Source organism: Pocillopora damicornis, chromosome 4, assembly GCF_964200805.1.
Source record: "Pocillopora damicornis chromosome 4, jaPocDami1.2, whole genome shotgun sequence".
In the NCBI taxonomy this organism is placed as follows: domain Eukaryota; kingdom Metazoa; phylum Cnidaria; class Anthozoa; order Scleractinia; family Pocilloporidae; genus Pocillopora; species Pocillopora damicornis.
This window is the reverse complement of record NC_142673.1, coordinates 437,221-450,127: the sequence shown is the minus strand read 5'-3', so window position 1 is coordinate 450,127 and position 12,907 is coordinate 437,221. Positions and strand designations below refer to the sequence as shown.

Here is a 12,907-nt window from a genome sequence, read left to right as displayed (position 1 = left end):
CAATTCAACAAATATGATGCGCAGTTTATAAAACATTACCTTGAAAAAAAAAGTCACCACCTCCTACGCATCCAACGTCTATTTTGTATCGAAAAATGTTTTTACCTCAATGTGATGTGAATTACTTGATAAAATATAATTTTAGTTGCTGTAAACGTACGTTACGTGATATCACCCACCACTTCATTGAAAGGCGTCATTTCCCTTTTTATAATAATTTGACCGATCCGTGTCGCAACCCACTTGCCATCTCCAAATGCAAAGTACTATGGGCGACGTTTAATAATCGCAATCAAGTGGCAAAGAAACACAATTTGATGTTATTTAGAGTCATTCAGCGATAATCTAATAGTGACATTTCTGGTTTTAATTTCAAGTAAGCCTAATATTCAAATTTATAAGGGGACGAAGTTGGACAAAAAAAGTCGTTAAAAGATTTTCTTTTTCTTCCTTGCCTGCTAACAATTTCATTTCAAAATGAACTGTATGATCAAACGAGTGTAATAATCACCAAATATACTTGTTCTTAGAAAGAAGCTTAATCTTATCTCCACAACCTAATTAAACTAACGAAAAATTGATAATGAATGATGACATTACGAACTTCTGTAAGCCTAAGCGCTGTTCATAATTTAGGACTGAACATCATAATACAAAAGTAAAAAACAGCATTATTTGAAAAGTCAAAATGTTTTGGTGAAATGGTCTTAAATCCTTCAAAAAAAAAATTATTTTAATTCGCGGTATGTTTTTCTTTTCAGTTGATATTAATTTTATGTGATTATTTTTCAAAATAGCTGGTATGATTGTCGCGACTCTCTTTTAGTTTTAGAGTACATCCAGTAAATACAGTACATACAGCGCTGTTTTTTAAAGTAGAAAGTCATTTTGTAAAGAGTAAACATTGCGAATGTATCTTCTCAGTATGCGAACTCCGCTCTGAGTAGTTTAGCGTCATTCGCTAATTAAGCATGACGAAGGTTAGAGATTTACAGCTCTGTAAGCGTCACCTTTATAAGCGGTGACCCACACTTTCCTAGAGGAGGGGGGCATTGGGGCCCATTAGAAACCGCAAAACTGTAGAAAGAATAATCCCAAACCGAAAAACCGACAAAAATTCGATCAAAACCGAAAACCACATGCAAAACTGTCAAAACCAATACATTTTCACATCCCAGTTATTGAAACCCTGATCGATCCGATACTGAGTGGTGACAAGTGGAGCGTACAGAGTAAACTGCACTAATTTCATGACAGGATTTATGAATACCATGGACTTGGCATTCGTATCTTCTAGTACCTGCTTAAATTAACAGCTGCTTTCTCGAGGACCTCGAGCGTGGTCTCTGCGGACTCAGCAGCTGGTAATGGAGCCCAATTAAATTAAGGAAATTCGCACAGTCGCAAAAAGCTATAGCTCTAGAAAGTTTCATCGAAAATCCCTAATCCAACATTTTCATTTGCGAACTAAGACTTGAAAGTTTGGAGATTCTATTGGAATGTTGAATCAATCAATCACATGTGGCCTGCAACTTGGTCACCAACTTCGGGGTGGCGTTGATAAAGAAACTCTGGCAATGATCCATGCTTAGCCGTACCCTTCGTGTAGCCGTACCCTCTCCTCTCCCCCCCCCCCCCCATCTTAGGGGAGGGGGAGAGTACGGCTACACATAGGATACCTAGGAATCCCTGCGATATTTCAATTGGTTTGTCACGCATTCCTCTCGATAACATTTGCGTTTAGCTGCTATCCGAGATCAGTGGAGACGCGTAATTGCCGCTCAGATTTTGGGACAAAAACCAAAAAACCGATCTAAAAAATAGCCAAAACCGCAAAACCGAAAATCCTAATGCCCCCCTCCTAGAGAGACCAGAGTTAGTCTCCGTTGTATTAACTTGCGTAACAAAAGAGAGAATAAAAGAAATAGTCAACTGAACGACGAGTGTTACTTACAACAAAACGTAAATGTAGCGGAAACATGAAGCTCTAAGTTTCTGTCACATTTAAGAAATACGGAAACGTGAGATTTCGTCCTGTGCGATCTCCAGTAGATGACAAGAAGGAAATCGAAGTAAGAAAAGAATAGCGAATAAAGAAAACATGTTTTTTGTTTTGTTTTGTTTTTCATTATAGCACTTGAGAGAAGAAACCTCAATTCAGATGTACTTTTCCTGTATTGCGCTTACGAATTTACTTACAGCGTAAAGTGTATTATAATCAGAATGCTACAAGCAGTTGACCATTTACAGATTTAAAAAGCTGTCATAAACATAAAACTGTAACTTTTGTTGATTATTGTCCTTACCGGTTCCTTTCTGTCATAAATGTGTACAACTTGAAAACCACGAAAAACACGTTCCATAATTTGGTATCAGTGAATAAATGCTTTTGATTGTCCTACACAATGACCAGCGATATCTCACTGGGATCGGGCCAGTTGTCATCAGTTTTCCATTTAGCAGCCATGTCAAACTTAAGTAAAGGCTTGCATTGATCGGTGAAGCTCAAGTCAAAGAAACGTTATTATTTGAGATATTTGGACACCGTAATTTGGATGAAACGGGCTTACTTTAAACGTTCATTTTTAGAATTGCTGCATAAATAACGTTTCCGACTAAATAATCAACACCGTTGCACAGTATGGCACTTCTGTACTCCGCCTCATACTGGACGATTTAGGGCTCTCTTTTTCTTGCGCCTATTTAATAGTATCTACCGTGGTTAGGTTTTTGTCAGCATATGGCTTTTCAATTAATTTCTCACTGCATGGGTCCAAAATACAATTATCAACCTAAACGCTGGTATCGTTAAAATGCATGTGATACTACCTTACATTTAATAATTTATTGATACAACCGGCTCTTTATTTTTGTGTGAATTTTCTTCGGGTCTTTATTTTTCGCTGTCATCATGGAAACTAACGAACGTTTGCAAGTGTTCTAGGTAAGGTCGGATTCATTTTTCATGCCTGCTAAAATAACAAAAGTGAATTAGATTTTCAAACAAAGTTACTGAAGATTCATGAATTTTCACTTATTTTCCACCGTTAATATGTTTATTTTTTGTATTTGTTTTTCTTGACTTTAGTTTCGCTATCGCACAACATAGCAATATCTTTCATTTGTGTTTAGAGCAGATTTTCAAAACACTATTTCGTAAAAATGGTTTTAAAGGATGCATGTAGTCGAATCACAAAGCCAAGTTATGCCGTGATTCTACATATGGATGCCTCATTTAACTTTGGATTGGTTGGTTAATTACCGAAATTCTAGTGATAACTCTAAATTAATTTTTGTCAAATCCAATTACAAATCGTTACCGCAATTTAAGCAAAAGTCGAAACTAGCACCATGAAAACTCGTTGAGAAACAAATACTTGGCATGGGAAAGACGATAAAAAATAGTCGGTAGCTATGGTGCTTCGAAAAAAATTGGAAATAGCTTGCTGGAAACTTGCCTCGAAAACAAATGATAAAATATTGTACGGGAGAATCACCTAACTATTCGTGGTAATTGCTAAAATCATTGCTGGAGTTAACCATCGATACGTTATAAAATGAAAGCTATTTTTTTTTAAGGAAAGATGCAATTTTGGTTTTACTTGTTTTTAGCTTAAACGTCTTGCTTTCTACATTGACAGTTACATGGGAACTGATAACACGACTATAGAGTTATGTAACATATTTACCTAGATAGACATACGTCATACGTACCACGCAAAAATATTTTTCATGGGATAATTTGGTTTGTCAACTAAGTTTGATAATTTAAATTGGCCACCGCGAAGAGTTTAAAAGATGAAGTAGCTAGTGTTAACCCTTTGTAGGAGTTAAGGACTAACGAAGAGCCGACTGAAGGCTAATGCTCGAAACGTCAGTTTTTAAACTCTTTACGGTGTTAAGAGTCTCACCAGTTTTCCTTTAACTTCATCTTATTTCATCAGCTATAGTATGTACCGGACGAAAGACTTTCAGCTGAATTCTGAATACATGAAAGACTGAGCTCTCCAGCTCGACGGCAATTTGGGTAAATATAAATTAAAAAAAAAAAAACGGCGGTGACTGTGACGTCACAATCCTTATCGACGCCATATAATTCTTCACAGAAAGTTTCTCAAAAGGAATAAAATACAAGAGAGATTTTTTCTGTATGATTTCACTATCTGGAGGAAAATGTTCTCAGTGGAGGCAGAAATTATTCTTTCATTTCCTTGACGATTAATAATAAAATTGTAGTAGAACTGACATGTTGTACAAAATGTTACTCAAAGACAAAGATAGAATCAGGAGATATAACGAACGAACAAAAAATTTTTTTTGTGGTGCATCGTGTCCACTCATAAGTCGTTTGCCAAGAGAGATGAGTGGTTTGGCCAGTTTCCATTGGCTTCTTTGCCAGCCCAGTGATGTGCTGTAACGTTTCAGTATTCCCTCACCACGTTTATTATTTACCACGTCTAACATAATTCTAGGCCACAGCTTACACCTATCTTAAGTTAGACATTGTACCGCTCATGATCCGTCAGTTTTTCTCAAAATCAAGTTTTCAATTTGCGAATACTACTAATACTGAATTTTGTGATCACTGTTATTCATATTTGTGCGAAAAAGGAACAACGTTTTGTTACCAATGGACAAGTTGAATTCTTCGAACGAGGGAAATACAGCTAAAGTTAAGAGCAGAATATTGGCCTGCTTTAGCTACACCACTGCCCATGGATTCGGACGAGTCGCCACAGCCATTGGTGAATCACGATTGAGAAAATGGTTCTGGTTGTTGGCTTGTGCCGCCGCATACGGCGTGTTTACTTATCAGCTCATGGACTTAGCATCTCAGTATTTGTCCAAACCATTAAAAACGAGGGCAAGCATCGCACATGAACAGGTGAGCTGAGTAACAAACTTTTCTTTAACCGGCGTTGAAATCCTCGCTCGAAATGCGCATTGATATCTCTTTTTCTTATTTATAGTTTTGAACCTCTCGTATAATGATTCCGATATACTCTAAAAGCCTCCGAATTAGAAAAACACTGGAATTATATATCATATGCAATGATCCAGCAGACCACCGAATGTTGACAGGTGTCCAAAATTTTTTACACAAGCAAACGAACGAGTCATAGTCCCTGTAGCATATTGTTCTTAACAAAAATCTTGGTTTGTGTGGTTGCTATTTTTCCTTTGAACACGCGTTTGGCACAGAACCAAGACATGTACCGACCTTGAACTCCTGGGCCAGTTCAGACAAAAAACTAAATAGAAAGTTGATTTAGCATCAGGGTGCATTCTTTGGTTTTGACTCCTGTTTCCACTTCGAAGCTTGCAAAATACAGGAGGTCTATGGAAATGATTTCAAAATGGGAATTAAGATTAAAGGCGGAAAGCCCTACTTTTTACCACATTAATGCACAATTATAACAATAATGATGGACATACGAGTACGGTGCAACGTGCCATCAAATTATCAAAATTCCCAGTGGTAGAATTTAATAAAAACAATACAGCTGTTGCCTAAAATGAAATAGCTGACTCTCTAGCGGTAAGTGGTCATAAATGGAAACACTAGAGCATTTTTTACATTAGAAGTTATAGAATAAACAATATTTCGTTAGGTGATGATTTATTGACCTTTCTACGTTTTTATAGAAATTGGAATTTCCTCAAGTTACTATCTGCAACCTCAATAAGATCCGGAAGTCAAAACTACCGCAGCAAATTATTGACGAATTTCCAGAAATTCTCAACTTTGACATCGGAGAATGTAAGAAATTTCCATTTTATTTCTCATTTGTAGCACATGTGATTTGATAATGATAATGATACAATTTTATATATTTTGAAATCTAGCTGAAACACGCAACATTACTGCCACACCATCACAACCCGATCAAAATGATTTTCCAGCGGTAATGAATCTAGGTGATCTTCCACTTTTTGTACAAGTAGTGGAAAAGACTCACCAACGACTGGCAGAGTATCCAGAGGCCGAGCTGGAACAGTTAGGACATCAACTGGAAGACATGATACTCGCCTGCTGGTTCAATACTATGGAATGCCTGTAAGTAACCAGAGGCCAAGGTAGGCTGCCATTTACTTTTTAGGCCAGCTATACCTATTTCGCAGACTGGTAACAGCCCTTTCTTAGCTGGTCTCTCAGTAGCTTATTCTCCATCACTGGGACATTTATGTTGATGTTAAGATAGTTCGAGACCGATATAACGCGGTGTTTCGTTTAGACCAAGAGAATCATCAGGTACTTTTCGGGATTGTCAATCAATCTCGTTGAGGATCTCTCTTGAAGTCCCGTTGGCGAAATTCAAATACTTGACAAGTTTTTACGAGTATTTGACAACGTATAGGTTTTAAGAAAACCTCAATGATATAAGGAATAGCGAGACAAAGCAGAGAAAAAGCTATTTTAAAGTCATTCTTGATCTCTCTTTCTCGTGCCATTCTAAACAGAAGTCATGTCAGTTTTCACTGTTATAAACAGAACGACTTTCACCCGAGAATACTTGGATATGACGTTGAGATACTCTTCATTGCAAAAGTTTTGATATAAAACTATGATAATTACTGTTTTAGTTTTAACAAACAGCATTTATGGATCCAATTTTGGCATCACAAGTATGGTAACTGTTATACATTTAACCGAGGCACGAACGAGCACAATGAAAGAACGGAAGTAATGACGTCATCTCTTCCTGGTCATGAAGGTGGTAAGTAGTTGATAAAATGATCCAAACATATCTAAATATTCGATATACCATATTCGATATCCAAACCAAACACGCCTGGTGGAATTGACTTTTAACTCTCCGTCAATTCCCATGTTTCATTCGTTTTGTACAAGAGCCTCTGGCTCGGCTGATGTAGGAGCAACCTCATTCTACGTCATGAAATTAATTAATTAATCGATTGGTTGATTGATTGATTGATTGATTGATTGATTGCAGGTCTCACGTTAGATATCAACATTGAGCAGTATGAATATATAGACTTGTTATCTCAAGAAGCTGGTGTTCGAATATTCGTTGCTTCACAGAACGACATGCCTTTTCCTCACGAACTGGGCCACAGTGCACCACCTGGTTATGCTACAGCCATTCAGCTTAGAAAGGTGCTTAAAATTTCTTTAACACAACCAAAATCTACTTATCTATTGAATCATAGTTCAGTTTTTGTGTCTATTGAGGTGCACCAAGGGTTACACAGACAGAAAAACAGATGAGAAGATAAATGGACAGAGATGACCAAATAGATGCATAATTAGGTGACAAACTCGTTCAGAGTTGATATATCTAAATCTAACATTTTGCCATTTTTTAATTTTACTGAGGGTTAAACTTTAAACTACTGATATCCACTGACGCGGATGGCATCATCTATTTCATAACAATCTCAACTAAGAACACATTAAGACAGCTTTTTCAGTGGCAAACGTAAATTGGTTGCAGGTAGTGGTCGGGAGATTGGATCCCTTTCACAATCAAAGTTGTAAACCGGGAAAAGATATCAGTAACGATAACATATTTCGTCGCTTTAATGTCTCATACGGCGATTTGGTGAGTAACTAATTGTAATAACCTACGCAATTCCAATTAGGAAAGAAATTTATTTAATTTTTTCTTTACTTATTCATCATTCTCTAGTATAGTTCTTTTGTCTGTCGCAGGTAGCCAAAGGACCCATACGATTGTATACAGAAATCGATTTACATTTCATAGAGTGATTTGTTAAAATTTTCCAAGAGATTAAATGGCAAATGACCGTTTAACATCTGTTTTGTACGCTATAATTTGATAGACAATCAGATCTTATGAAAATGATCATTTTTTCAGACTTGCAAGTTCTCATGTTTGGCTGTGATGATGTACAACATGTGTGGTTGTGTAATGTATGCATTAAAATATTCAGAACATCACACGAATGTTTGCGATGGCTCAGACAAGGATGCAGGTAGAGTAATAAACCAACGTTTTGGGTAAATATCGAGAATGAGTTGATTGATATTTTAACCAGCGTAATGAAGGAGATTTGGAAATTTTTACCACACACTGAATTGCATTCGGTGAGCCACCCTACCACTAGCTCTTTACAGAGTTCGCACTGCTGGTTTGAGCCAAACTATGACAACGGTGATCCTTTTTTAAATTTCAGTTGCTTGTGTTAACTCTGCATTTGATAAATACCACCAAGGAGCATGTGAGAAAGGTTGTCAAGAAAAATGCTGGTAAGCAAACCCAAAATAGATTGTTATCATGGCTAAACGTGGCAAACAAACCGCTTAGTAAAGAACATTTTATTCACGCCATGCAATTATTCTCTCTAAATTTCGTCCATCCCACAGTTTATACAGCAAACAGTTTACTCAAGACCAGCGTAAAGTTCGTTACCATGAACTCCTATTTTCTGTTCATTTCTTCTTTTTCCAGATTCCGTTTAAAATAGTGTTGATCTTGATCGATTCATGGAAGTGTCGTTCAGTCGTCGCTAATTTGACAAATAGTCGAGAAGCAAACATCATTGAAACCAAGCCCCAGTCTCCCAGGTTGAGCAATGGTTCAGCCACTCAGTAAACTTTTCTATCGATCTTCATCTTTGATGTATTTTAGATTTTCTTCTTTGGTCACGCCAGCTTCTTTTTCATCTCTTATATGATAACCTCTATTTTATTTTTTCAAGGGAGGACCTCTTTAAGACGACATTATCTCTTTCAAAATGGCCTTCTCGGCATTTTGAGGTATTACACATAACGCTTATTAAAGAGCCAAGTTAAAATTACATGAGCAGACAGGAGTTTCCACACAATGATTGATTCAACGAAGGGCTTCTGTTCCAATATCGAGTAAATTTACATGATAAACTTAACCAAACATCGTGGAACATGGCAACAAATGCTACCATGTTATCGAGAATAGACATTCAATGATGTATTTTTTCTGTTTTTTACAAAATATATTTAGAATATACTTGTGAGGTCACTAGACGAGAAAGATCTTAAGAATTATTCCACTGACCTAAGGTATGGTTAAGTTTGTAAAACTTTTAGGTAACCAGCAAATCTTTTAGAGAGAAAATTGATCATCAGCAAAATTTTTCTGTCCTTTAAAATGACCGCCAGTGAGGGACGTGGAGGCCTGGCCGTCAGAAAAACCATGCCATAGGTGTGTCATTATGGTGTATTCAGATGCGAAGCTCTTGACCCTGAGTGCCCTTCTCTATCCAGGAGTGTAAATGCGTACCTGCAAACTGCCAGAGAAACCCTTGCAAATGCTAAGGATAACCCCAGATGAACTGACATTCCAACCAAGGAGGGGGAGGGGTGGGGAAGCATTATTCTTACTCTCTGGAAGACTGGGGAAAGTTTAGGCAGTAATAAAATGAGCTACTTCCACCATAAGACGTGACCGTAGATTTGCTCTGATGGTATCTTTCCAATAATCTCTCTTTATTAGTGACAATTTCTTGAGGTTGAAAATTTATTACGGAGAACTAAACTATGAAGTAATTGCAGAAGAGCTTGCTTACACAGTGAGTATACAACAGAAAAAACTTTGTTTTTTTATTTATTCAGGACGTTTGATTTTAAACTAAGCACTTGCATCAAGGGTTAACAACTTGAAATAGACAGAGGTCCTTAAAGTAATAGAGAAACTGTAACTCAAATCTTTGTTGTCCTTGTAAAAGCCAGAAAAAGTCAACTTTGTTCTGGTTAGCTCACAAATCAAAAATTTTGGAAAAAATGGAGATGATTGGGGCGTGTTCCACTTCGCATATATGAAAAATACTGCCAGTGCGTTTTTGTGTGTATATAATCAGAAACTGATGAGATAAAATCGATGATCTTGATTAAATGACAACGTGGAGATGATGAAGCCGCTTTTTTTTTAATCCATGTATATAATTTTCTGGTAAATACCTTGGAATGCAAAACTTTATTCGTTTTAAATTGCTGTCTTCAACAGTCAGCCAGATTCCTGTCTGATATCGGAGGCATTATGGGAATGTGGATTGGAATCTCCGCTCTGACGTGTGTGGAAGCTCTAGAGCTGATGGCTTCCCTGTGTTCTATGATCCTGAGAAAAGTCAAACAGAAACGGACTGATGTGATTGAAGTGCAGCCGAATGATAATTCCGCATAGGAAATCAAATTTAATGCAGAAAATTCACACTAAAATATAAATACATTGAGACGAAATCTGTACAAATAAGGCACCATGTTATTATTGGTTATATGTCTCTGTTTCATGGTAACTAAGCTTCTTTTTTTTCTTTTGTCTTTTTTTTTGTTTGTTTGTTTGTTTTTTTTTTTGCTTTCATGACATCTTGCCTGAATATTTTAAAACTTAAGCAGAGTGGATCGTTGGAATTATAAAATTTCTTCGCGAATTGTCCCTAGTAATAAATATGGGTTCTCCACGGGATGTCGATATAAGCTACAAACAAGAAAGTACGAAACAATCATAGAATAGCTCATGTGACGTACTTCAGTAAAATATCAACCACGAAATTTCCTGATATTTGACGTCCATAGCTTGATATATTCGAACTTCAACGGAATAAAAAAAAATTTTTAATTAACATTGTAAGTTACAGTTCAATCAATAAATAAGACTTGAGAACCCAAAACTATCTGTGTCTATTTTTGAGCGCAGCATGACTCAAAAGTGATTATGAACCTCTGAATACAGCCATAACAAAAATAATCCACGCAAGTACATTTTACAAGAACATTTTCAGATGTAAATTATTAACTTGCATCCCTCCCGTCTCGTCAACTTTCCACTTAAATTGATTTTGGAGGAAACAGAATATTAGCAACGGTAAGTTTGAAGAACATTTTTACAAATATTTCTGATTAATGAAGACTCTTTTAGATTACTGATTTACTTCATGATTTAACCAAGCGAAAATGAAATCGATTATGTCGTTTATTGATAGCTTCTGCCGCAGATAAACAAAAAAACTTGCTCAAACTTCTATTTTTTCTAAACTGCCGGAAGGATTTATTAGAATAAAAAGCGATAAGTACTGAAGTTGTGTTGTAATCCAAACGTACAGATTCGTCTTATACGGGCATTTTTTAACGTATCTTTAATTCAAAATTGCTGCCCAGCACTTATTAAACAGGTAATTTTTAGACATTGCTCACAGTTATTAAGAACGATTTTATGAAATTTTAAGATAACTCACATCTTCTAAAAAAAATTAAGAAAATATTGTGGTACGTATGTACAGCTTTATGATCAACCGCATTAACGAATGAGAAAACTTAAGTGAATGTTTGTACCTGACGTTGCAGAATAACTGACTTCATCCTTAAAAATCGCTGATATATCCACAACGAGTTAGGTTCTACTCTGCCATTTTTCTATATTTTAGCGTTTTCCATCTTTTAAATTATTGTTTGGGTTTCCCCAACTCGTTGACTTGTAAAGTTCAAGTTGATATACAGTAACTCCAGGATATTTCCAAGTACTTCTCAAAACAAGTACAAAAAAGCAGCTGCACCTACGCTGCTAGAATTTTCTTTGGCAGACTGGCGTGTTATCTATTTTCCACCTCTGAGAATGAAGGAAAGTAAATGCGTCGCAGCAAAACAGCGCAACTTCAGTAAGTTATGAACGTAATTCTTATGTTAGAAACTGATCACTAATCCATTTAAATAATTCAAAAAATGCTTTTTGTTAAGCGGGTAACCAATTACAGTGAATTCGCGGTTGAAAACTTTTATGGTTGATTGCCTGAACTGCATTTCATAAGGATCACTATGGAACTCTCATATATCACTCTCCTTATAATGAAATTTCTCTCTTTCAACCTGTTTACATGTATAAGGAATGTTCTGGTTAAACCTTGAAAGCTACTTATGGCTTAGTGAAACAAAATTATTTACAACTATTTCCTAGCAGTAATCCATTTTTTAAATGATTCTCGATAAGAATTTAATCATGGGAAAGAGTTACTGGTCTGAAGTATCTACAGCGATAGACGCGCATCTTCAATTAAGTTCCATGGTTAGTTAGTTCAAACCCAGCCAATAATCGCAAATTAAAGTTCACGCAATCCACTTGCTAAGCTTACCATCCTAAGACTGAGACTAGACTAGCATATTTTTCTCAAGTCAATCTTTTTTGCCGTGCGATGTGAGTACTTTGTATTTGCCGACATAGAAAAGCGCTTTTTGCAACAAATTATTCTTATGTGTAAGAATACCTGGCTTTATGACGGGAGTCCATTACGTAATGGATTCCTGTTTATGCCCATAGCTTGCGTGTATCGAGCTTTTAAAATATGAATGTGGTGAATGTTGAGAGCACTCAAGAAGTCGGAGTTTCGTTGGGCTAGAACTCGATATTTGCTTAAGAGATATCAATCTTTTCGAGAATCTTAACTGAATAGTGCATAAATGTTATCTCCAAATGCAAAAGAGGCAACCCTGAATTGCTTGGTATCATATCTAATTCATTACACGAAAGCTTAATGGGTATGATATAAGGCTAATCCCAGATAAAGATAGAACTGCGGTAAACTGATCCTTCCGATCGACAGGAACAGCTAATAATAAGTCTAGATGAAATATTAGAAAACTCATAACGTTTTTCAGTCAGTTGAACGTTTCTGACGGAAGGAGATCGCCACAATCAGCGCACACCATAACAAGTATCCCTTTTAAAAATCCAGTTTTTTTCGCTTGTTAAACACTCTACCTTATCTACACCGAGAAAGAGAGGAAAAAAGTCATGCGGTGTGTCCCTGTTAAATTAATTTGTTGTGCTAATAGGAAAAGTTTGATTTCTTTCTACCACTCAACCCGTAATTTTGTCTGTGAATAATGACATTAAAACATTACATTTTCCAATAAGTCACAAAATTTTTCATTATAAATTAAACCTGCTCAGGT

General features: G+C 36.3%; 1 protein-coding gene across 4 annotated transcripts; it reads left to right on the top strand.

Annotated features, from left to right (window-relative positions):
- The first annotated feature begins 2,857 nt into the window (after nt 1-2,857).
- On the top strand, nt 2,858-10,632 carry LOC113672587 (epithelial sodium channel subunit beta). 4 transcript variants are annotated; one of them, XM_027188890.2, is made up of 14 exons: nt 2,858-2,944; nt 3,945-4,027; nt 4,612-4,885; nt 5,647-5,761; nt 5,848-6,058; nt 6,586-6,719; nt 6,957-7,120; nt 7,458-7,565; nt 7,842-7,959; nt 8,161-8,233; nt 8,686-8,743; nt 8,967-9,025; nt 9,459-9,534; nt 9,969-10,632. In XM_027188890.2, the coding sequence occupies exons 3-14, from the start codon at nt 4,631-4,633 to the stop codon at nt 10,143-10,145; spliced, it is 1,548 nt and encodes a 515-aa protein (XP_027044691.2). In that variant the 5' UTR covers nt 2,858-2,944; nt 3,945-4,027; nt 4,612-4,630; the 3' UTR covers nt 10,146-10,632. The 4 variants fall into 4 exon arrangements, with proteins under 4 accessions (XP_027044691.2, XP_089059183.1, XP_089059181.1 ...); XM_089203055.1 differs by lacking the exon at nt 2,858-2,944 and adding an exon at nt 3,135-3,249; XM_089203057.1 differs by lacking the exon at nt 7,458-7,565 and having other exon boundaries at nt 2,872-2,944.
- Nucleotides 10,633-12,907: the final 2,275 nt, after the last annotated feature.